The sequence below is a fragment of the Chanos chanos genome, chromosome 5, assembly GCF_902362185.1.
Source record: "Chanos chanos chromosome 5, fChaCha1.1, whole genome shotgun sequence".
Classification (NCBI taxonomy): domain Eukaryota; kingdom Metazoa; phylum Chordata; class Actinopteri; order Gonorynchiformes; family Chanidae; genus Chanos; species Chanos chanos.
In genome coordinates this window covers 39,656,455-39,680,953 of record NC_044499.1, presented here as the reverse complement: position 1 = coordinate 39,680,953, position 24,499 = coordinate 39,656,455, and the positions used below count along the sequence as shown (strand labels likewise).

The 24,499-nt window shown below is 42.5% G+C and overlaps 1 protein-coding gene across 1 annotated transcript in view; it reads left to right on the top strand.

The window, feature by feature from the left end:
- The first annotated feature begins 3,041 nt into the window (after positions 1–3,041).
- The window catches only part of drosha (drosha ribonuclease III), a 59,910-nt gene continuing 38,452 nt past the window's right edge, over positions 3,042–24,499 (top strand). The window contains exons 1-20 of the mRNA XM_030775361.1: positions 3,042–3,090; positions 3,470–4,305; positions 5,355–5,670; positions 5,876–6,017; positions 6,417–6,577; positions 7,084–7,164; positions 7,981–8,067; positions 8,304–8,390; positions 9,269–9,340; positions 9,539–9,620; positions 9,849–9,923; positions 11,773–11,942; positions 12,116–12,240; positions 14,109–14,208; positions 16,093–16,200; positions 17,130–17,237; positions 20,882–21,020; positions 21,250–21,310; positions 21,416–21,475; positions 24,118–24,217. Coding sequence (XP_030631221.1) covers positions 3,470–4,305; positions 5,355–5,670; positions 5,876–6,017; positions 6,417–6,577; positions 7,084–7,164; positions 7,981–8,067; positions 8,304–8,390; positions 9,269–9,340; positions 9,539–9,620; positions 9,849–9,923; positions 11,773–11,942; positions 12,116–12,240; positions 14,109–14,208; positions 16,093–16,200; positions 17,130–17,237; positions 20,882–21,020; positions 21,250–21,310; positions 21,416–21,475; positions 24,118–24,217 — 2,910 coding nt within the window. The 5' untranslated portion in view covers positions 3,042–3,090. The remainder of the gene's footprint in view (positions 3,091–3,469; positions 4,306–5,354; positions 5,671–5,875; positions 6,018–6,416; positions 6,578–7,083; positions 7,165–7,980; positions 8,068–8,303; positions 8,391–9,268; positions 9,341–9,538; positions 9,621–9,848; positions 9,924–11,772; positions 11,943–12,115; positions 12,241–14,108; positions 14,209–16,092; positions 16,201–17,129; positions 17,238–20,881; positions 21,021–21,249; positions 21,311–21,415; positions 21,476–24,117; positions 24,218–24,499) is intronic.

Below are 24,499 nucleotides of genomic sequence, written 5' to 3'. Positions count from 1 at the left end.
TGCCAGAGAGAAAGCTAAAGTAGAAGATGTCCTCTCTGGGTGCTGAAGGAGAGCTTTCACTTTCTCTTTTCAAGAGGCCTCTTTCATTAACCATCAAAGCAGAAAAACGTCTACCGTGATAGGTAACTGCCACCAGGGCCTCTCAAGTGGGGAACAGTCCCAGGGTCTGCTTACTGCTTTGTTGTCTTCCTGTGTGAACCTTTTGACAATGTTTATAGAAAAAAGGCTTTGCAGAGTGTCTTATCTGTAAGTCTATCCTCACTCAATTCTTATTCTATCCCGTTGCCATTGACAACAGAGGAACGTTACTTCTCATAAGATAAGCAAGACACACACACAGACACACAGACACCCACTCACCCACACGCACGCACACACACACACACACACACACACACACACACACACACACAACAACAACTTGATTTGTAAAGATAGGTCAATAATGAGTCACCGGAGTTTTTAATGACAGGCTGCTGTTTTTCTATGTTGTTTGTAACTTCTGCTCTAGATATTGCCTGTTGCCATGGTTTGTCTGTACTTTGAGTTAATGTACCCCATATAATGGAATAAGTTCTTCCATCCATACCTATCCTTTCCTCTGGGTTTTGTTCCACTGTATCTTTGTGCTTTATTTACTACTATTTTCTTGGTCACTAATGTTTTCACCAATCATTCCCCAATGTTTCCAAACAGCCTCTATAATTTATTTGGCTTATAACATGCTGAGACAAATGTGTTTCACTTGCTATGGCTGGAAAGGCTGTTTTGATTCTAAAAAATGTTTCCATTTTGTTCTCTTTTCCATTTTGTCCTCTACCTTTCTTGTCTCACAGTTTCTCAAATTACTGTTTTGTGCACAATATTTGATGCTGACTTCTTCCCTGACTCTTACCATGACCCACAGAGAAGCTTTCTGCAAAGGCATTGTTTTTACACCCTAGCTACCAGATCAGCTTCATTGTTTTCTATTGCCACCTACGTTTGACTACTATGGACATTGTAATAAGGAAAGGTATAACTTATTCTGTGAGCGATTTTTTTTTCCTTATGTCCGTGCACTGTTCTCTCAGTGCATCCAAGCGCAGAGTACTCTTGCAGAATAAAAATCACCTTGAAAGACACATAATTACAAAGAAAGTCCATGCTTAGGTACATGAATGCCTTCTGTATGCCTACGACACATGAACAGAAGGGCAGAGAGAAACTTCTACAAAACTGAGAGAGTTATTTCATGTGTGATACACACTAATCATACAGTTTCAATGAAATGATACTGTGGCTTGATATGTGGACTGTAATTTTCTTGTAATTTTTCTTGAGTGAGCAGACAGTGAGACTAACAGTGGCAGTCGGAGTAAGAGTTAGAGGACAATACAATTCAAAGACATGCTATACTGGTCCTGGTGAGCCTTCTCTGTATGCAGGCTTTTGCTTCAGCTCCACTCAGAATCACCTGAATCAACTATTCAAAAATGGAAATGATATGGGAGGCTTCCTGTTTGAGTGACTTGTCGCCTACGCATTTTGTCTACACACTGCATGGAATGCGAACAATGAATAGAATAGTTTAGGTAAATAACTTATTGACTGGCTAGACATTATGTAACAGAAGACATTGTTTAAAATGTCAGAATATGCAGATTTTTTTTTTTTTTTTTACACAATTAATTCCTTGTAAAATGACAATAATGAATCCATTTGTATCTGAATGTAAGTATGAGTACTGGTATGTGAATGAGTTGCTGATTTCTACCACTGTTCCTAAGATTAAAGCATTAACTGTATTTATCCCCCCTCCTCCTTGTTGTATACGGGGGTGGATGCCTGCCTGAAGTAAAGTTCATTGATTACAGTAGCACACACAGTATGATAAAGAAATGGGTTAGGGGGAAAGTGCATCATCACATTGACGTTAGTTAGGGACATGGAATTACTAACTCATTCATACCCAGATTTAATCATAAACTAACCTCCGTGATGAGTGTGCCTATGAAAACCAGCAACGCCTCGGAGACAGACAAGCATTACACCAAGCATGCACCTTTCAGCTCACTCTTCTTTCAATGTGGTCTCCCATTAAAACGAGGAGAGCCAAAGAGATGAATATACCCCACCAATAGCTACTCTCAATAGAACATATTCACATTGCTCTGGTAACAGTACTCAAAGACAATTTTTTTTTCTGCCTTGAAAGTTAGTGTCATGTTTTTTTTTCCATCTCATGGTTTTGGGATGGTTTTTGGGCATTGCTAATTGACATTTTAACCTCATGGTGGAGAAAAAGCTAAGAAATATTAAAAATAAACAATGTATTCTGCTAAATATATGCGTTAAAACAGATATTAGACATACAGAGATTACCAGAGTTTATGTGTATGATTTTATTGCCCTCCAGTGGCCATGTATTGAAATACAAGCCATACAGTTTATTAGGATAAAACCTAGGATAAAGTCTGTGATAAATCAGAGATGAAGAGCTATGACCTTTTTATGCTGCTGAGGATAACATCAGAAACTCCATGCATGCATAGAATCCCTCAAGCGAAACCTAACCATTCTACCCAGCCTGATGAAAACTAAGCGACAAAAACACTGTGTTAGACCACCAAATTCATATGACACACAACGCTTTACGCAGTATCCCATTTTTCCAGGTTTAAATCTTCTCAAATGGCGTCAAACTGGAATTTAGGAGTCTTTCTCATTCACTTAAAGTTGCAATAGGATGCTTTTCAACGATGCAAAGTACTTTTGGTTTTTCATTGGCTCAAATTCGCATATATTCTTTTGATTGGTTCAGTAGTGTCCAACCTTTTAAATGGGTCGACTAGAAACATTCTCAGTGCACGTTTGTATTCAAGGCGGTAAATAGACTAGCGTTGGTCTAAAACGTTAGCGATAGAAAATGGAATTAACGCGTTTTATAAATAGTTTTTAGACATAATGTAATTTTAATTTAATGTTTGTTTTTACCGCACGCGCATATACATTTAGCTACCTTCTCTATGTTTTATGTAAGTTATTTTCCCTCAGGAGCTAGCCTGCTATCCCTTGCAATCTAAGAATCTGCCTTTCTAACGCGTGAAGGTAGGTAAAGCCTTTAAACACTATTTTGTTTGTTTTCTCCCGCGTCTTCATGGGTGATGTTGCTAATTTGATTATTGGTAATATTATCTTCACAATTACGTAGCCAATGGCTATTTTGCGGCGTCAGTCTGAGATTTTCTTCATCATATATACCTTCAGTGAAAGAAATATTATGGATTCGCTCTTCAAAGTTGTGGGTTTTATGTCTGAAAATGCCCAGATGTTAATTGTATACTTTGATTAACAATGATGGGGTGCCCCAGAAAATGTTTAGGCGGGCTGTAGCTTAACGCTCAGCCCGTGCGTTTGAATTTATTTTGTTCTGGTGTATTGTATTTTGTCTTTGAATTTTTTAAATGGTCTTATCTCGTCACAGAAGATGTCCTTCCATTTTGGGCGTGGCTGTGTGAGGGGAAGACCTCCTCCAGGTCAGCATGGTTCACCCCCAAATTACCGCCCTACTGATCTGAGACAACCCTTTCCTCCGGCTGCAGCGCCACCTTACTACTATGAGCCTCCTGCGCCTCCCTGTTCAGGCTACAGTTCTCAGGGCAGTGGCGGTTATGTGCCTCCACGTCCTGATTTTATGTCTTATTCACTCCCTGCGTCTTCACAATATCACGGCCCCGTAAACCAGTGCCCCATGAGACCCCCTTTCCCCAGCCCCCCTGTCCGGCAAGGCTTCCCCGAGCCTCCAAACTTCCCCCCGCCCCCTCTGCCGAATACCTCAGGCAGTGGTGGGGCAGGATCTTCGGCCTCGGCCCAGGGCTCTTACCCCTACATGATGCCTAATGTCCCGCCTCCACCTCTACCCCCCATGCCCCACTCTGTGCCCCAGGGAATGCCCTACCAGCAGCCTTACCCTGTGACCTACCCACAGCCTCACTTTCCCCCTCCCCCCGGTTTCAGCCCTGGTTACGGGCAAGCCGGCAGTTCCTTTAAGCCAGACCACTTCCGCCACGCGCCACAGTACAAGAACGACAAGCTGCCAGCCGAACGCGCGCGCTCGCCCGAGAGGCCTCGCCGTCACGACGACCACCGTCACAAAAGTCACGGGTACGTGAGTCATGGCGAAAAGTATAAGACGGAGTACTCGGCGGAGAGGAAGGACAGAGGGAGGAGCCCAGAGAGACGGAGGCAGGAGGGGGCAAGGTATCGATCAGAGTACGAGCGAGGCAGATCTCCTCCTCGCCACCGTAGCAGAGAACGCAGCAGGTTTGTGTTCTGCTCCTGGTTGTGTGCCGAGTAACACTTTAGTGTTTCATTTGTGACTAATATATTGATGATGAAGTGCTTATGTAACTGGTGAAATATTGCCAAGAGGTAAACAAGGCCAGGTGGGACTGCTGTAAGTGGCGAAGCCAGAGGAGATTGATTTAGAGCTCTGGGAATTTTGTTTGTGCAAATAAGAACAAATTAAAACTGAAACGTGCAAAGTCATGTTCACACCTTTGTTTCATTTCCTTATTCATAACTTGTGTCAGGTTGTTTTCTTAATTACTTATCAGCATAGCTGTTTGAAAAGACCACGTAATGATCACATGGGAAACTACAGCTGCTCTACTGCACCTTGTTTCTGTCAGCACATGGCTATTAATAAACACAAAAGTGTTAATGTGCCTATGTCTAGAGCCATTTAATAGCTATGAAAACACAGTCTCCAGCTTAATGCTCACATGGTTCATGGTTCAGGTGAATGTGAACACTTAATAGGACAAATTCAGAATGAAGTTCAAAGCATAAAAGGTAATCGTATAAATGCAGCAGTTTCTGTCAGTGTAAATATGGCTATGAGTCAAATAACAAATGCAAGCATTTCAGTGCGCACAGTATGTTTATTGGAATATATATAGGTCATCAGATGTTGTTATCTTACCCCTAATTAGAGCAATAAGCATATTAACAACTAACCATGAGCTTGACTAGGGATCTGTCAGTGGCACTTTTGATATATTGATAGAGTGAATGTGTTAGTTTTATTTTCAAAACATAGGGTTAACAGTTGAACCTCCTATCAAGTTATTTAATTAGTTGTTTAAGTTTCAGTAAGTATTAATGTAAGTATCTTTTATAAGTAATTGTTAAGCAAAACTGTAAACAAACAGAACTTGAATATGTCAGTTTATGGAGAGTTAACTTTTGGAGCTGAGAACGTTTTGACTGAGGCTCTGTACCATGATTGGTGAATGTAAACGTGAACGGGGAACGTGATTGGTTGCTCTAGTGAGACCTGATATCTGTAACGTTGTTCATAATCTCCTCAGGGAGCGCTATCGTCACAGAGACAGCCGCAGCTCTCCTCCTGTGGATAGATATCGGAAGCGGGGCAGGAGTCACTCAGGGAGTCGGGAACGCAAGCGTGCTCGCTGGGAGGAGGAAAGGGAACGTTCCGAGAGACGTTCGGAAGCTCCGGGATCCAGCAGAGAACGCAGCTACACCTCCGTCAGGAGCCGCGACGCGGAAGAGAGCCCCGCAGATCGCCACGACGATGAGAAGGAGGAGGAAGAGCTGCTGAAACCGGCCTGGATCCGGTGCACGCATGCCGAAAACTACTACTCTAACGATCCCATGGACCAAGTGGTAATACCAGACGCACACATACACATATTACTCCTCTGACCCTATGAGTGAAAGCTCTCCTCCACCCAGAAGCATGTCCACACACTATCTTCTACTCCTCTATCTGAACATATCCCACCTCACTCAGGCTGTGTGTGTGTGTGTGTGTGTGTGTGTGTGTGTGTGTGTGTGTGTGTGTGTGTGTGTGTGATATGCTCTTGCTCAGGGGGACTCTACAGTGGTGGGGACCAGTAAACTGAGAGATCTGTATGAGCGTTTTGAGGAGGAACTGGGGAAGAGACAGGAACGTGCCAAATCAGCCAGGCCCAAATGGGACCCACCGAAAACCAAACTAGATGAAGATCAGGGTATTGTATCCACATATCCACCACATTCCCTGTGTTATGTGTTAAAGACAGCATGCTTGAGTGGATAATATATTTCTCAGTATTATTTAGCCCAAGTACAAGAAGGATACATTTAAAATATGACAGTCTGAGTCAAGAGTTCATTAAACCTAATGTTGCTATGAAAATGTTAGTTTAGGTCAGGTCCCGTGTGAATGATTCTTTAATAAAACTAATCCTTATTCAGTTACTTGTCAATTGAAATGGACGGATTTTTTTTTTTTTTTGATGTAGACAAAAACCTAAATGCCATCAGTGGGCCTAGACCAAGTCTTCATTTAGACATGTTTGTCAGCTGTCAGTTAAATTGAGTCTTATGTCAACCACGTTTCTGTGTGTGCGTCTGTGCGTGTGCTTTAGACGAGAGCTCCAGTGAGTCAGAGTGCGAGTCTGACGGCGAGGGCAGCAGTTGTTCCAGCAGCTCGGACTCGGAGGTGTTTGACGTCATCGCGGAGATCAAGAGGAAAAAAGCTCATCCTGACCGTCTTCATGATGAACTGTGGTACAACGACCCAGGTCAGGTAAGATGTCCGTCCCTACAGAGCTTCTTTAATAGCTCGTTTCAACAGAGCCGTTCCTCTCCGGAGCATTTAGGGATTTTGCCTACAGTCCTCCTTCACATTCGGTTTGTACCCAAACATTAATCATATCTATGGACCCTACAACTCAGAACAGATGAGACACTGCTTCCAAATATAATTTTACCCAGCACAACTCATTACTCATGACTGGCCCAGCTGGGGAGAAGGAAAAAAAAAACAACATTTTGCATCTTACCTGAAGATTAGACTTTAACATACTGAGTCTCATGGTGATTGGTGAGCATGGAAATGTTTTGAAAGATTAAACATAGCTTAAAGCTTTTTCTCAAGGAGTACTTCTCTGGAAAAAAACCCCCAAAAAACCTTTTTTGCTTACCGTTTATGCTTTATTGTTTATACCGTTTATAAAATAGTGTGTCTTGCAATGCCCCAGGTAGTATGTGTGACACATGCGCGTGTGCCTTATGACTGTGTTTGCTCGACAGATGAATGATGGACCATTGTGTAAGTGCAGTGCCAAAGCCAGACGCACGGGAATTCGTCACAGCATCTACCCTGGAGAGGAGGTCCTCTTTTCAATATACTCTCATTTTACTGTTTGTCACTGTGTTGCTCTCTATGTGTTTTATATTAGTGTAGATTGGTGTAGTTATATTAGTCCTGTTGGACCAATCTCTGTATTTTACACAAGGCTATTGCAGCAGTAGTGTGCGGTTGGTCAAACAGCGCCCCCTGTAGGAGATGTGTTGCATTAAACCCACTGGAGCAAATTTGCTTATGTTAATATGGTTGTGTAGAAAATGATATACAAACCTTAACCTACAAAACTTAATCTCCGTCTTAAATACTCGGTTGTTTCCTGTTTTCCTCATCAGGAGTGCATATGTAGTCTGTGATGAAATTGTTTCTACGTAATGAGTAACAAGTCTCTATCCTTTTTGTAGTTTAATTTTTCTTACCCTTGAATATTTTTGGACCATGATCGTGTCAGACCCAATTTAAATTGGTTATAACCAGAGACATCAAAATAGGCCAAGGATTAGAAGTTATTTTTCAGTGACCTTTCAGGGAAGCCGGGGCTGATGAATGGCTCTATTCAGGGCTCACTGGAAGTGCTGTAATAGCCCTGATCCCTGTGAGCAGCCGCACATTACTAAAACTTTATCCTATAGCCACATCTCTGTCGCTCGCCTGCCCTAATGAGCAGTGTCGGACATAAGTTTGAAAAGTACAAGACTTTGGAGTCTTGTATCAGTGCGTTGCTCTTTCAGAGTTTCTGAAGTTCAGTAAACCCAATTTAGCACCATTATATTAAGTGAACTACATTATATTAGAGTGTTGTGATTTTTTTTTTTTTTTTTTTTCCCTTTTCTTCTCCTCAGCCGGTGAAGATTTGTCGACCGATGAACAACAATGCTGGGAGGCTCTTCCACTACAGAATCACGGTGTCTCCGCCTACTAACTTTCTGGCATGTTCACTTCTTTGTCTATGGTCTCTCTATTTGCATAGTTTATTTGCATCCTCTCTCCCTAATTCTCCCTCTTCACACTGTTCCATTCTGAAGATATGCTGAAGGCTGTCAATAACATAATGTCCCAGTGTTGGTCAGTGCATTTAAATGATCATGGTTGTGACGTTTAGCAGACGCGTTTGCATTCCATTCATGTTGTTTTTTTTTTAATGAACATTCTCTCTCTCTCTCAGACGGACAGACCCACGGTGATTGAGTATGATGATCATGAGTACCTGTTCGAAGGCTTCTCCCTCTTCTCACACACGCCTCTTACGAATGTAAGCACCCGACTCTTCAGTGTAATGTGACATGTCTACTCTCCATTACCTCAGGTTATGGTCAGACCAACTGAAACCGCAAACCGTAACGTAGTAGCTTAATTGAGCAATTGTAAGCAGTTTAGAAGAGTTGGATAAAGGCTTTGTAAGGCCTTTAGGTAAGATTTAAAAGCCTTGGATGCTATTTGACATCTCCTGAGAGTCGTTTGCACAAACAGCTTTACAAATACTTGTCTGCGTTCCCACGTGATACTTAGTGAGGAGCCATCAATAATGTAACATTCAACATCTCACTTCAGTTCTCGACTCTTTTAAAACCTCCCACTCTCTCTTGTCTATGGGCAGGGCAGAGGGGAGACTTATAAGAGACACAGCATTGGCTTTTGGATTGACTCCCTGCATCTGCATTACACACACACACACACATATATACATGTATATATATGTTTGCGACCCTACTTAGGATAAGTGGCTTAGACAATTAGTGAGTGACTGTGAGTAAAGTCAAGAGGTAGAGAATTTTCTGATTTCCACTCATGCCCTGCTCTCCTCCTCTGTAGCACATACACACTTAGATAAAGGGTAATAACCATAAATGAATAAGTTTGAATGCTCCATAAAGAGCACGCTAGAGGCAGATTAAAGAGAGCGGAATCAAGGTTTATCTGCTTTTTTTTCCCCCAGACTAATTGAAAAGACAGAGAGATGAGAATATAAGTTCAAGATTTAGAGATGAACTGCTTTTATGACTGCAGACAAAGCTCCAAACCTCTGTCAAATTAAACTGACCGCAGTAATGAGAGACTTTCCTTTTCTTTCTTTCTCCCAACCGACCGTCTCTCTCTCTCTCTCTCTCTCTCTCTCTCTCATCTTTACAGATCCCTTTGTGTCGGGTGATTCGTTTCAACATAGATTACACCATTCACTTTATCGAGGAAATGTCACCAGAGGTCAGTGTGGTCCCTCTCTAGTGCTCAACCCCCTTGTTCTTATCACTCTATCACCTCTTTTCTCCCTTTGTTACCCCTCTCTCTCTCTCCCTCTTTTTTCCCTCTTCCTGGTTGTAACACTGAAATAGCAGCATTAGCATGTCCAGTGGAACTAAGGCTGATCTAACAAAGTGCGTTCTCTTTGTTTGCAATCTTCAGAACTACTGCGTGAGGGGGCTGGAGCTATTCTCAGCCTATCTGTTTAAAGACATCCTAGAACTTTATGACTGGAACCTTACAGGTAAAAACAAACAAACAAACAAACAAACAAACAAAAAACCAAACTCCATCTCTACCTCGCTCGCTCACTCACTCCGCCTCGCGCGCTCATAGTCCCAGTTCAATTTGAAGTGCTTACTGTGAAAATCACAGCTACGGTATTGTCAAACTCTCTATCAGTACCATAATGTTTATACGCTGATTCACGCTCCTCTCGGTATAGAGTAGTAAAATATTGCTGTGCTTTCAGATCCGGAGTCAGAGGGGGAGTCTTCAGGCTGTCCCAAATTCCATTTCATGCCTCGTTTCGTTCGATTCCTCCCAGGTGAGACAGCGCAAACGACTACATAATGCTTATGATTACTGACCCAAGAACAGTTTTGCTTATGATGGGTACAAAGAAGTCAGAGACCAATGTTTCCGTTGTTCCGACTCTAAAACGCTGCATGCGGTCTCCTTCATACATATTCTATGCACACACACACATCTAAATTAGAGGTAGGTAGGTAATCACTGTTGTCTGGAACCTCCATATATGCAAGTTTAACTCTTCTCAAATGCTCAGATTTCAAGTATTTCCTAAGCTGACCAAGACACTAATAAGCATCTGAGTATGCTATTAATATCTTGTCATGGTAACCATCTGATAACATGTTAAATGCTACTGCTTTGAAGATTAATTACAAAACAAACAAAAAAAAACCTTAGCTGAGTAAGAGCTTGCCAAGGTCAAATGCAACTGTTTTTCAAGGGCTAATGGTTGCTACTTCTGCCATTGTACTTATTTTTCACCCACGATGTGCAGTTGTTTAGTCAAATTTACAGCACAGTCTTGTCTCCCTCTGGTGGTAAGAGTGAGGTACAACTCTGCTCCCTATGGAAGAGACTGCCTTACGAAATACAGTGCGCTGATACATCTACATTTATAAACAGAATATAAGAATGATTATTCATTGTCTTGGAAATATAAGAAAACCAGTTGGCAAAAGAACATGCATCTTCTCATCTGTTAAACAGGAATGATTCAGAGGGATCTTTGTCTAATTTATTTGTCACTGTTTAATATGCCTGCAGTGGTTGTGTGCATGTTGGTGTGAGTCTGTGCATTTTTATTTGTTTTGTTTTGTTTTTGTTGTTGTTGTTGTTGTTTTTATCTTTTGGTCAGGTGTGCAAAAGTAGATGCTGCAGTTTTTAGTGGAGTCAAAAAGATTGGAATGTTTGGGAAATCCAGGTTAAGAAGTTCTTCAATCTGATGGAAAGGGGGAAAAATAATCTCTTGGAACTTTGGAAAGTCAAAGCTTGATTACTCAATCAAAGAAGAATAATACAACCAATTTATTTTCAATTTCACATATGCTATGTATACCCAAGCATATCATAGTCTATGATTTTGCCTACAACCAAGAACAAATAGCTTTCATAAGTGAACTTGGATGAGCTGTTTGTGTGTGTGCATTCCTCTCTATGTCTGTGCATTTTTAAGTCAGTGGAGAGCATTTTGGGGGGGGGGGTCCTGGCTGTTTGTGTGTTTGTCTGACTTGGTGCTCTCTTGTAGGGGACACTCAATCAATTTTGCATGAACATCCATTAACCGGGCTCTATATTTAACCTTCAGTTCATTCCCCCTGAGATGAGCTATGCATTACGAGTGTTCCTGCATAAATAGAGATTTGAGCTCTGTGTGTTTGTATTTGTGTGTGCGTATGTGTGTGCGTCTGTGTGTGTGTGTATGTGTGTGTGTGTGTGCGCGTGCGAGCGCTTGTATGTTTGTGTGCGTGTTTATGTGCGTGTGCGTGTTTATGTGTGTGTGTATTTGTATGTTTGGGTGTTTTTGTGTGTGTGTGCTTGTGTGTTTATGTGAGTGCGTGTGTGTGTGTGTGTGTGTGTATATGGGTGTACATGCATGTGTGTATTTATGTGCGGACGCGCGTGTGTGTATGAATTCACCGCCGTCAGCCAGCTTTTATTTTCAGCTACTAGCTTGATGTCAGAAATGTGTTCAAATGATCATTCTGCTGAAGTGTTGCATTCTGAGTCTTTTCTCTGTTATATTGTATTTCCCTATCTCTATCCGCACCTATGTTATTCATCATAACTGGCTCAGGTGTGTGTGTTGGTTTATGATAAATGAGTCATTGTGTGTGTGTGTGTGTGTGTGTGTGTGTGTGTGTCAGATGGAGGTAAGGAGGTTTTGTCCATGCACCAGGTCCTGCTGTATCTCTTGCGCAGTAGTAAACCTCTGGTCCCTGAGGAGGAGATAGCTAACATGCTGCAGTGGGAGGAACTGGAGTGGCAGAAGTATGCAGAGGAATGCAAGGGCATGATTGTTACCAACCCTGGAATGGTACAGCTCACGCTCACACACACAGAATCCATAACCTGAAGATGGCTTTTTAGTTGCCCAGATTTCGTTTGTGATGACAGGATTTCTTTTTGATAATATGTTGCAAAGCATTTTGTATCCCTGTCCTCTGGTGTGTGCACATACGTGAACCTGCGCTCATGTGTGTTCTGCAGAAGCCGAGTTCTGTGCGGATAGACCAGCTGGACCGGGAACAGTTTAATCCAGACGTCATCACCTTTCCCATCATAGTGCACTTTGGCATCCGACCCGCTCAGCTAAGCTATGCTGGAGACCCTCAGTAAGAGCTCATACCTGTGTGTGTGTGTGTGTGTGTGTGTGTATGTAAGTAAGCACATGTGATATCTTTGCTTGTGTGTGGGTCCTTGAATGTGATATTTTCTGATATGTTGTCATGAATATCTCAGGTTGTTTTGATATGAATTGCCATGGGTCCACTGGCGCCATAGTGGTAGGAATGCTATTTTCCATTTATGTGTGTGTTTGTCACTGTGAGTGTCCCATTGCACCATCGCTGCATAATTATCAAATTTTGGACACAAAATTCTGTTTTGCAGCTGTCCCAGTGGTGCTTAAAGAAGCATCAGTCCCAAACAAATAAACCAGAGAAAAAAGCCCAAGTGAACTGACTTTAGGCAGAGCGCAAATCGAATTCTGTCTCTCTTTAGCACTTTAGGGAGTAAAGTGCTGTCTTTCCCAGTGTTTTCGTAAATAGCCTAAGAACATTTGAGTTTGACGATAATGACGACCATGACCATGACCATGACCACGACCACGACCACAACCACAACCACGACAACGTCGTCAACAACGGCGATGATGAAATGCACATTATTTCGGTTGGTTATTCGTCCCAGTTGGCCAGACCAGCATTGCTGATACCATTACTGGAGTGTCATGTTACGTGTGCATGAAAGACGGTTTTAATACTCTGAAGTGGACTGCTGGTGTTTTAACAGAAACCAGAGGCACCGGCGTTTGTACAGTAGGCTAATGTGGAGAGTATCCTTAATGAGGACTCTGTGAAGGAGGAGTGTGCGTAAAGAAGAGGAAGATGATTTTTCATTAGCGTCTTCATAAATAATTCAAGGGGCGGTGTACGTGAGTTAATGTAGACTCGTGTGTGTGTGTGTGTGTGTGTGCGTGTGTGTGTGTGTGTCTTCCTCTGGGCTGTGGCTGAGGAGGTGTACGTGTGTCTGCGTGTGTGTGTATTTTTGGATTGACTCTGGAGAGTCTGTGTGTCCCTCCTATGGTATCTTTTGTCTGAGAGGGAAAGATGACAAATGAATGGATGGACAGGGACTTCATTATCCACAGCAGCACAGCTAGACAGATAGAGGGAGGGAGAATTAGAGCAAGGGAGAATTAGAGAGGGAGAAATGGAAAGAGAGAGAGAGAGTGGGAAGGGAGAGAATTAAAGACATGGAATGTCCATAGGGAGATGAAAAGGCTGTGTTTAATTATAGCCATAAGGACACCGCGACAGGATGCATATATAAAAGTCTCATATGCATATACGAATGATTTGGAGAAAAAGGAAAAAGAAAAAAAAGAAAAGCGACTGACAGTGCAGTGTGGAGTGCAGAAGGTTACCTGCTTTGATTGACAGTGAAGGAAGATACTCACTTGAGGAATGTGTATGGATTCATCCCTGTACTTCAAAGTGTAGACAGTTCTAATCTCTCTTACCGTCACACACACACACACACACACACACACACAATCACAATCCAATCCTATCCATATCTTACATAGATTTAATCTCTGTCTCACTCACCAATTTCCCCCTAGTAAAAGAAAGTCCTTTCTGCTATCTTCAGTCTGTGCATACTCTCCTATCCCCCCACCCCCATTTCCCTTGCCCTGTCTCTCTGTCTCTCTGTGTCTGGTTTGCTGTGTGTCATTTCTGCAGTTCTTAGGTACTGTGGAAGCAGTGACATTAGCTGTGGATCATAAAGTACGTGGGCACTGCCCTATGGAGTGTAGAGGCCAGAAAAGCCCGCAGCCAAAAGACATTATACACAAAAAACTCTCCGAGAAGGGCCATGTACTGCAGTTAAATCGTGTTATTTAATAAAAGTGAGAGTAGATGAAGTATTGATGGTGTGGTATTGGGGCAGATGTTTTCATAAGGCATTCTGATTGCAGGTACCAGAAATTATGGAAGAGCTATGTCAAACTACGCCACCTACTGGCCAATAGCCCCAAGGTCAAGCAGATCGACAAACAGAAACTCACGCAGAGAGAGGTGAGTGGCTTGTCTCCCTCTCTCTCTCACACACACACACACCCCCCTTTAAATGAACATGGGTTTTTTTTAGATTAAATTAAATTGGTTTTCTTTCTTTTTTTTTTTTTTTTTAATATTGTGTTCATTGAATATGCAGTTTTATTGTTTAGCTCATGTGTAGTGATGGAAACTGGATTACACGTGCTGATATGCTCTCTCGTTGAGACTTTTCCCGCTGGCTTGTCTGACTGATTACATAGATAATGTTGTGCTGTCAGCGAAGAGCTATGCTCTTAATTAGTTCACCTGTTTTACTGTAATTATGCTGACCAGTTAATACTAGCATGGCCCAAATGTATGTGCTGCTGTCTCTTTCTGTCTCTTTCCCTGTCTTTCACCGTCATACACACATGCGCACACACAAAGGCACACACAGAGCCTATATTATCATCTTAAACTCTTTTCTGTCTTGCCTTAAGAAAGTATTGATATTGAGTTTGAATGTGGGCTGCGCTTAAAAGGGACTGATTCTCTTTGCGTGTGTCTTCGTTAGAGACTCTGTGTGTGTGTGTGACTGTAGCACCATTTTCTTTTTGTTGTCAGAAGTCTCTGAGGAGTGTACACATGCTCTTGGCTTGTATGCGTAAGACTTTTTTTGTGTCCTTATTTTGCGGTTTGTCAAGTAACATTTGATGCAGCGCTTTGTGCCGTGTAGCCTTTGCAGGGGGACTGCATACTTTATGTACGTTTGTGTTTGTGCGTTAGAGAGAGATGAATACTCTGCGGGTTCCTTTGAGCTCTCACCCAACGGAAGGTTCTGGATGAAGCTCAGGGCCTCTGCCCAGCTCTTTGATAAGAGCAGAGTGAAGTTCAGTAGCCCAGGCTAGCTTTCACTTTCCCCCACAGATTCCAGTCCCCCCTGCCCCCCCCCCCCCCCCCTTACTCTCCTCTGTGTGATCACTTTGATGGAAATCAAGCACTGTCAAATCATCCATGTTGGCATAAATTTGCACCAATACACTGGAGTAATACACCAAAACATATGTGAAAACACGTAAGTAAATGAAACACACAAATGTCTTCATGTTGCACGGCTCACTCCAATTTTACAGACAGACATAGCTCTCAGGTCTGTCTCGGGTGTGTGTGTGTGTGTGCGTGTGTGTGTGTGAGACAGAGAGAGAGAGAGAGGGAGTGAGGGGAGTTGAGAGAGAGACAGAGAGATTGTTCTCTTTGATGCACAGTTCAAAGTCGAATGGCATTATTTATTCATGCCTTTGTTGTTCTTATTTCCTCGGCATGTCACAATCTTGGTATTCATGGGTAATTTAGGCCCACCGACAATCCGCTTCATTTTGAGAGTGACATATCCGAGAGGGAAAGGACACGCATACAGCAGAGAGATTCTAAAGAACAGAGAGAGAGAGTGAGTGAATGAGAGAGAGAAGCATACAGACAGAGAAAGAAAGATGGACAGAAAGGTAGGCAAGACATAGAGAGGTGTAAATGGTGAAATGAGTGATTTTTCTTTACTGTAATTTGCTTTGCCTGAAGGTGACATGCCAAACTGAGCATTACTCCGGTCTGAATGGACAGGCAAATGCTAATGGGTGCAACCTCTGTCACTGACCCCTCCCTCTGTCACTGTAAACCAATCAATTGGCCTCGTTTAGGAGACAAAGGCAGCCTGTCCCCACACTAGACTCTCATAATGCCTCAATTAGTGAGGTCACGACCTGGTCTTTTACATTCTCTCTCACCCCCTCTTCCTCTTTCTCTCTCCCTCTTTCTGTGTGCCTGGTGTTTTTCGATCAGGTGTGTGGGTGTGTTTGATTGTTTAGGATAGGGGTATGGGTTGCTATCAGCAGTATAATGTAGTAATCAATAATTTATGATTGACAGGAAGCTCTACAGAAGATCAGACAGAAGAACACAATGCGTCGTGAGGTCACCGTGGAACTCAGCAGCCAAGGATTCTGGAAGACTGGCATTCGTTCTGATGTCTGTCAGGTGCATACACACACACACATACACACACACACACACACACACACACACACACACACACACACATACAGAGTTCCTGAAGAAATGTTCCAGATGCCAAACTCAGATGCCATGGTCTGGAGCCATCCGCTATAACATTTATTTTTTGTGGACATATACACACATATAAATTTGCTTTTGGATCAAATGCACACTTGAGTAATCACATCCAAAATGGGTTTTGTAACACATGACTCACACGCATTTGGAAAGTATTTATAAAAATAAATCAATGAATTGACTGCCCCCCGACCACCCCTGCCCCGACCACGACAGTGTCTACATGTGTCCTTTTGAAACGAGGAATGGATCTGTGCATGCCAAAATGAGAATTTGCTCCCCCTCTGTCTCAATTTCTCTCTCTTTCTCTGTCCTCTCTCTCTCTCTCTCTCCCCCTCTGCCCCCCCCCCAAATTTCCTTCCCTGTATTACTCTCTGTCTGCGCCGCTCATAACACACGGATTGGGTGTTCCCACTTTGATCTGTTTTTCTGTCAGAGCACCTCTTAATAAATAATGACTGCCTGATTGATTTCTGTGTCCCCAGGTCTCTCTCTCTCTCACTCTCTGTTTCTTTCTCTCTGTTTCTCTCTCTCTCTCCCTCCCTCTCTCTCTCTCTCTCTCTCTCTCCCTCCCTCTCTCTCTCTCTCTCCCTGATTTGTTTCCGCATTCACTCATATTCTGCACGGCGTAGACACAATTCTGCACTCTATGTTTAAGACTCTCCTCAGATTTCTCTCCCTCCCATTCTGTGTCTCTCTCTCTCTCTCTCTCTCTCTCTCTGTTTTCCACTTTCCGTTCTGTAGCCGTGGTTCCGAATACCGTGTATCATATCCCGCGGTTGAGACCCCCGTCTCCTCGGTAATCTTTACGCTGTGTTCTGTTTTCTGCACAGCACGCCATGATGCTGCCAGTACTCACCCACCATATCCGCTACCACCAGTGCCTGATGCACCTGGACCAACTCATCGGCTACGTCTTTAAAGACCGCTGTCTGCTGCAGGTACGAGAGAGACGCACGGGCCCCTGATCCTCTTATCAAAGGGACACCCAAAAACCTCCCACACTGTCTCAATCACAGGAAAACGTAGATATCGCTCATGATTCAGGCCCGTAGAGTTGCTCAACAGACAGCAGTCCTGATCATCAGTGTTTTGGATTTCAAAAACGGATCTCTTACTGGTTGTTTGGTGGGTGTCTGCTACGGTTTTTCTGTGATTGCGTGTAAAAAAACATTAGGGGTGAATAAATTCTATAGAAATGTTTTGGCACTCTTGAGCAGTGCTCATGTCATACCAATTAAATGGTGATGTTGGAGATTAATTGAATCTAGATTAAAATGTATGTGTGTGTGTGTGTGTGTGTGTGTGTGTGTGCGTGCATGTGCGTGCGTTTGTATTTGTGTTTTTGTTTGTATTTGCGTTACTGTTTTTCCACTGCTGTATCCCTTGATGAAGTTATGTTTCCCCTACAAGTTTTTTTTTTTTTTTTTTTTCTGGACATCCTAATCAACTTATCCATGACAGCACTACCAGCAGCACAGACTCAGACTCCTGTCCTAACCACACTCCCCCCTCCCCCCCCTCACGCCTCACTCACACTCATGTCCCACTGACTACAAAAACTTTCTTTTTTCTTTTTCCTGGAGGGTTGATCTCTGAAATTCCAGACATCCTCAGGCTGCAAGGGAGTTCCATGACTGTTGAGCAAAACTCCCATAAAGGGGCCATTTCCCTAACGTAAACTCTACAGTAGAGTTACATGAGGTCAGCTTAGGGCTCCAGTCTGGTGCACATGGCCTCAGGCTTTATTGGAAAGCTGTCATATACTGATACGTTAAGTATTATATAGACAACTGTGGTAACAGTGTATGTGTGTGTGTGTGTGTGTATAGCTTCTCATGAGCATTGTTGTGTAGATATGTACATCCATATGCGATTTGAAAGGCATAGATGATGGGCCTTTGTGGATGTCAACAAAAACACCCATCTCATGTCATAACTGCAGCACCTATGGCAGTGATTGGCTTGTAGTTGTTGTATATTTTCTGAAGACGTGCTTCTCAGAGATTAAAGGCACATGTGCCGTTAAAACTGTCTGCTCAGACTTGCCCTTCCAAAGGCTGCTTCTAATGCTTTCCTTTTTCTTGCAATGTTTTTTATGCTTTTTTTCTTTTCCCCCTCCTTAAACGGGAGCAGGGAAGATGCACTGATGGGATGGACTTGTTAAATAACGTCTGTGACAGCCTCCCCTGGTTCTTCACCACGTGAACACATTTAGATTTACGCAACTAAAGCGGCTTTGCCCTGTTTTTAAGTTTATGCGTTACCGGTCTTTTCGAAATGTCATGGTAATGTTTAAGAATTGCACTTAAGAACTGATTTAGGAACAGTGTCATTGCCCACCCCCCCTCCGACCTCTGCCACGACAAGCTGATTTGGAGCAACAAGAGGTGTGAAATCTGGATTAGAATGTGAATCTGACAATATTCATGTGTATACACACACAGAGACTCATTCTACTATGCACCAGTGGAGAGCACTGTCTCCATACTACATGCACCAAAAAGCAAAGATCCTGCTTAAAGATTTAGTGACACTCGAAGACATACAGCCTTAGCATGCATGCGCACACACACTCACACACAAACAGAGACACATACCCACACTCAGTGGTGGGGAAATCTAAAATTGAGCAATGGAATTGTATAACTGAATTATTAAAACCTTGTGGGATGTCTTGTGCTCCTGTGTGTGTGTGTGTGTGTGTGTGTGTGTGTGTGTGTGTGTTCGTGTCTGTGCGTGTGCACGTGAGGTCGTATGAGTATGTGTATATGGACCCACCTGTGTGAGACACGTGTAAGGAAATAGAATAGATCAAAGGCGTTGAAGTGAATGATTTGATTTTCTTTGATCTGTCTCAGGTGTTTTTTCCAGTTACATTCTAAATTGATAACAATGTGGATTTACCCAGCATGTAAGGAATCTATAGGATTTTTTTTCTTTTTTTCTTTTTTAAATGTATACCATCCCAGTTTCTTGTGGTTATGCGATCAATTGCAGTCTTTAAGTGATATCCCAGAATATTTAGAATCCATAAAGCAATACAGCCTTACAGCTCTTTTTTTTTTTTTTTTTTTTTTTTTTTTGCTCAATCCTTTTGAAAACATCCAGTCTGCTTTTCATTAGCTGCTGTTGCGGCCAAATTGCAGAACTCTCATTTCAGTGACTGTAAATTGTATTCACTTTTGACATATGCAGGAGCAATCCCAAAATTTTTCCCAAATGTTCTTTTTTTTTTTTTTCTCTCCCCTCTTCCCCCCTTTGGCATAATTTTGGAACTGTCAGCCCTCTCCTCTGTCGTACAGAAACGCCAAACATTGTTGACACAGGCTTTATCAGGATGTTCCTCGTGGGTCTAAACTTTCTCAATCTGTGTGATTTAGACATAGCTGGAGCTCAGGGCGATTTCACAAGCACAGCAGTCGCTAGCACAATGACTGATGCTTCCCTATGGGCTTCTCACTCCTGTGCTAACCGTATGTGAACTGACTGAACTCAGACTGGCCCCGTTTGGAAATTTAAACTGATGTAATTCGGACATGTGTCACTTATCAAACGTGACTGATGGGGGGGCCCCCCTCACCACTCGCTCACACTTCACTCATTATTACCAGGTCTCAGGGAAAAGAAATAAAAAAACAAACTCCACGCCCACCCCGCAGGGAAATAGATTTATTAGATAACGCTGAAAGATGCAATTCCTAAGTTTTCCCTGTAACAAAAAAAAAAAGAAAGGAATAAATATTAAAAACCTCTGTCATCATTTCATACTTATATCTCATTGGAGCCTGAAATTGATTTGAACTTGAGGGTTGAATTTGCGAAAGATTGAGGGGTATTATAAATCATAGCAAAACAGGAGAGAGACAGATTGTGTTTAAAACAGAAGTTGAGCTAATGTAAGATTGATAAGCAGATAAATGCTTTTTTTCCTTTTCTTTTGGTTCTTGTTTTGTTTTGCTAAGCACGACCATGCTACTGCTTTTTCTCTCTCCAGTAAATGCCTTGTTCACCTCCTGAAGTGCTGTAAAAATCAGAGCAAGCTTGGGCGTTTGAGAGCAGAAGAGAGTAAGCGTGTTGACAAAGCATTACTGGACTGTACAATCAGTCCTGGAAAAAAGGCCTTGACCTCTAATGGAGTTTCAAAATCTAGGCCTGTCTCTGGGGGGGGAACAACTGTTTCTCAGGTTTTTTTTTTGTTTTTTTTTTTGGATTCTACTCCCCTCTCTGAGTTCTCTACCTCTTTTCAACTGTTTCCTCGATACGTGTTCCTCTCTTATGTTTAAATATATATATATTTGAACGCTGTGGGATCTGTAATCTCATCCCAATTTGGTTTCGTTTTGCCGGCTCACCCCTCCCTCATCCAAGAGAACGTGCTTTAAGCCTGTTTCTTTTTATGCTCCTATGTCTCTGTTTAAATATACATCTTGTTTAGTTTTGGGGTTTTTTTCATATTCAGATACACTGTTTTATCAGTTATCTCTTTGTTTTTTTTTTTGTCCTTGTCTCATCTCTCTCTCTCTCTCTCTTTTTCTGTCTCTTTCTTTTTGTGCCTCTTTTTTTTTTTTTCATGTCTCCTCAGTTGGCCATGACTCACCCGAGTCATCACCTGAATTTTGGAATGAATCCTGACCATGCCCGCAACTCCCTGTCTAACTGTGGAATCCGTCAGCCCAAGTATGGTGATAGGAAGGTGCATCATATGTACATGAGGAAAAAAGGTGAGACAATCACTCCATTTCTACAGGCTTGTGCTTTAGTCAGAGAGCACAGCAGTCATGTGCCTTTAGTATGAACTCGAAGGCTATATTCATTGTTATACCTCAGAGATGCTATGCTTATCTGTTTTTAAATGTATATGTGTCCTTCAGTTGTTTAAGATGTTTTGTTTTATGTGTAGAGCAAGGCTTTTGATGGTGTTGAGTGCTCAGTGCCTTTTCTCTTGTTCAGGAATCAACACCTTAATCAACATCATGTCACGACTAGGACAGGATGATCCCTCCCCTTCTAGGTAATTGTTACTTTTAGATCTTTACTATCGCGCGTGTGCGTGTTTGAGCGAGCATTAGTGAGCACAAGGCTTATTAAAAGGCCTGTCTCTGTTTTGCTCTGACAGGATCAATCACAATGAGCGGCTGGAGTTTCTTGGTGATGCTGTTGTCGAGTTCCTCACCAGGTGAGTGCACCACTGTCTGACAGACGCCTCCATTAATTGAAAATAACAGCAATTTCTCTCTCTCTCTCTCTCCCCCTCCCTCCCTCTCTCTTTCTCACTCTTTGTCTGTCTGTCTCTCTCTCTCTCTCTCTCCCCCTCCCTCTCTCTCTGGCTGTCTCGGTCTTTGTTTCTCAATACTACTATGAGATTGCTATTTCATATTTCAGAATTTATCTATCTGTGTAGAAAGATAGATACACACACGCACGCACACACACGCGCGCACACACGCGCGCACACACACGCGCGCACACACACACATATATACACATAGATAGATAGATAGATAGATAGATAGATAGATAGATTCGTGTGTGTGTGTGTATTTCTTTTTTTTCCTCCATTCCCGTGTAAAGGCTGTAAATTCTCTATGACAACTGTTAATTAGCTTACTGGATGCTGACGGGGCTATTGACTCTTGGGTGAACACTGCCTGTGCCTCCCAGTGGTTGGTTTGCCACTGTGCTAATTACAACCAGCTATTATTACACCTTGTTGAAGGCAAGACTCAAAGAGTGGAGTGGAAGTGAACAGAGGGACGGCCACACGCTTTCATCTCTTTAATTTAGGCATGACTGCTTCTTTAAAACTGTGTGACAAAGTATGATTAGCATGTCTTTTCCGGTAGAACTTGCTAGAAAGAACTTTTCACTCTTTCATTCATCATACGCCTAAGCAGCTGAATCCAGGGTTGGGTATGAACCTAGCGTTGACCCCAGGATTTCAGTGCAGTCGTAGAATTTGCTAGCTGAGTAAAGCCTCAGAGAAAAAGAGAGAGAGAGAGAGGGGGAATTGGAGAAAACGAGTCAAAGAACTGGGAGCCCAGTGTCTGAAGTGTCTCCTCTGATGTAGCTCCACAGATGGTCTCAGTCCCATTCTGCTGGATGGAGCTAGCCCACACTCCAGCCCCTCCCCGAACACTGAATTATTCATGACTCTCTTGTCCAATTAACATGTCCAGCAAATCACTGGGAGCGGTTTCTGCTGTACTGACCTACTCTGTGGGACTGGCATTCTCCAAGCACTCAGGGAGGAAAAAAAGAGGAGAAAAAACTGCTCCAAATTGGCAAACTCTGACATATATCTCTTATAGTTTTTCAGCAGCGGCTTTGTTCAAATGGGACTCGAGATTGATATGTCTGTCTGAAGGGATCATGTCACTCTTCCATTGCAAAAATCCTCATTGCGCAGATGCTTATCGGTACAAGTTTCTTTTAAGAAGCTTTTAAGAGTCGAGAGAACAGTCCAAGATATAAGATATTTAATTTTTTTATTTTTTTATTTATTTCATTCTAAGAGTGCGATTGAAAACAGAATTATATTCTGAGAGAGCTACAAAAAGTTAGCCCTGGAAAGCAGCCCTTTGCCTTTGAAGTAGAGCCTGAATATAGACAGTTTGTATTGAGAAGAGAGATGGAAAATGAGAGAGAGATACATGTGTAAAAGTGGGAGGAATAAAAGTAAAGGATTTGAATTGAGACCTGCAACGGCCTTGCTTAGAAGAAATGGGTCCTGTGTCACGACTGGCAGATCCCGCCCGCCCCCCACAAGCCAAGAAGCTAAGAGCCGTTAAAGGCCACGTTAAAATGTCACCTCAGCTAACGCCGCGAAGTGTTCATTCTCCCACTCCAGTCACTCACTCCAAGGTCCTCTTTCTTGTTCACACTCCCTGTTTTCTTTTTCCTTTCTCTAATCTCCTTGCACACCCATGTCCTTCTGTTATTGTCTGGTCTTCATTGGTGGTCACACACATGCCTGCCCACACAGAGTGCGCGCGTGCACACACACACACACACACACACACACACTCAGAACAACTCATCAACCTTGAAGACTAACGTGGCATTGGCCCAAAACTTAAGGCTGTTTTCTGGAAGGATCTTTCAGAGAAACATGGTAAAACTTTTGTGAGTGTGTGTGTGTATGTGTGTGTGTGTGTGAAAGAAAGCTAAGTTGTTTAGAGTTCAAAATTCAGCAGCCCATCTAAATGATAATCAGATTTTTTTTTTCTTCTCAGTATCACCAATCATACAATAGCCTGATTGCTGTGCTAAACACTAGATTAATGAAATCCAAATGGAGATTAGTTTTTATTATGCTAATTCAGATCTCAATTAAATTGTGTTATTATTGCATTATGACTGCTAAGCTTTGACGAATAAACCCAGTATTAGGGTAAAAGAAAAAAAAAAGAGCACACTTTTGTGCTCTACTTTTGTTTAAAAGCTGAATTAATGAAGAGAATTACGGGGAGGTACAATGGGACCGGCATGTGACGGAATGTGTCGACACTGATAATAGAAAAAGAGAAAATTCACTCTGGTGATTTAGCTCCAGCTGTATGGTTGGATCTCTCTTTCAAACATATTTCACCGTCTTTGGAATAGCGTGCAAATGATTGTTCTTGAGAGAATGGTAGTTCACGTGTATTGTTTTAACTTATGCCGTTAGCACGCAGCGTCAGTTGCTTCGGAAGATTACCTAGGCTTTATGGTGTATTTGCTGTTTTCTTTCATTTCCCTTCGGCTCGTGATTATTTGGACTGGACTCAACTTGAACCCATTCGACTCTTTTAAACCTCGTGCCTCTTCTTTTTCCCACAGTGTTCATTTGTATTACCTGTTTCCCAACCTGGAGGAGGGAGGTCTGGCTACGTACCGCACCGCCATTGTTCAGAACCAGCATCTTGCCATGCTGGCCAAGGTGTGTATGCGCGCGCGTGTGTGTGTGTGTGTGTTTTTTTTTTTTTTTTATAATAAACCTTTCGTCAGCCTAATTCTACCCATTTCTGCGGCGTCTCTTCAGGGTTCCCACGTTGGCCTTAAAATTGCCAGTTGTCACAAAATGATATCTGATATATGTTGGTAGAAATTTATCCCAGACACTGTTCATGCTCCAATTTACTTGCAATTGTAAATGCCCACTGGGTCAGCACCTGTTGCACACCTGTCTGGCCAAGGAGAGGTCTCCTCTCTCTGTGGTCCT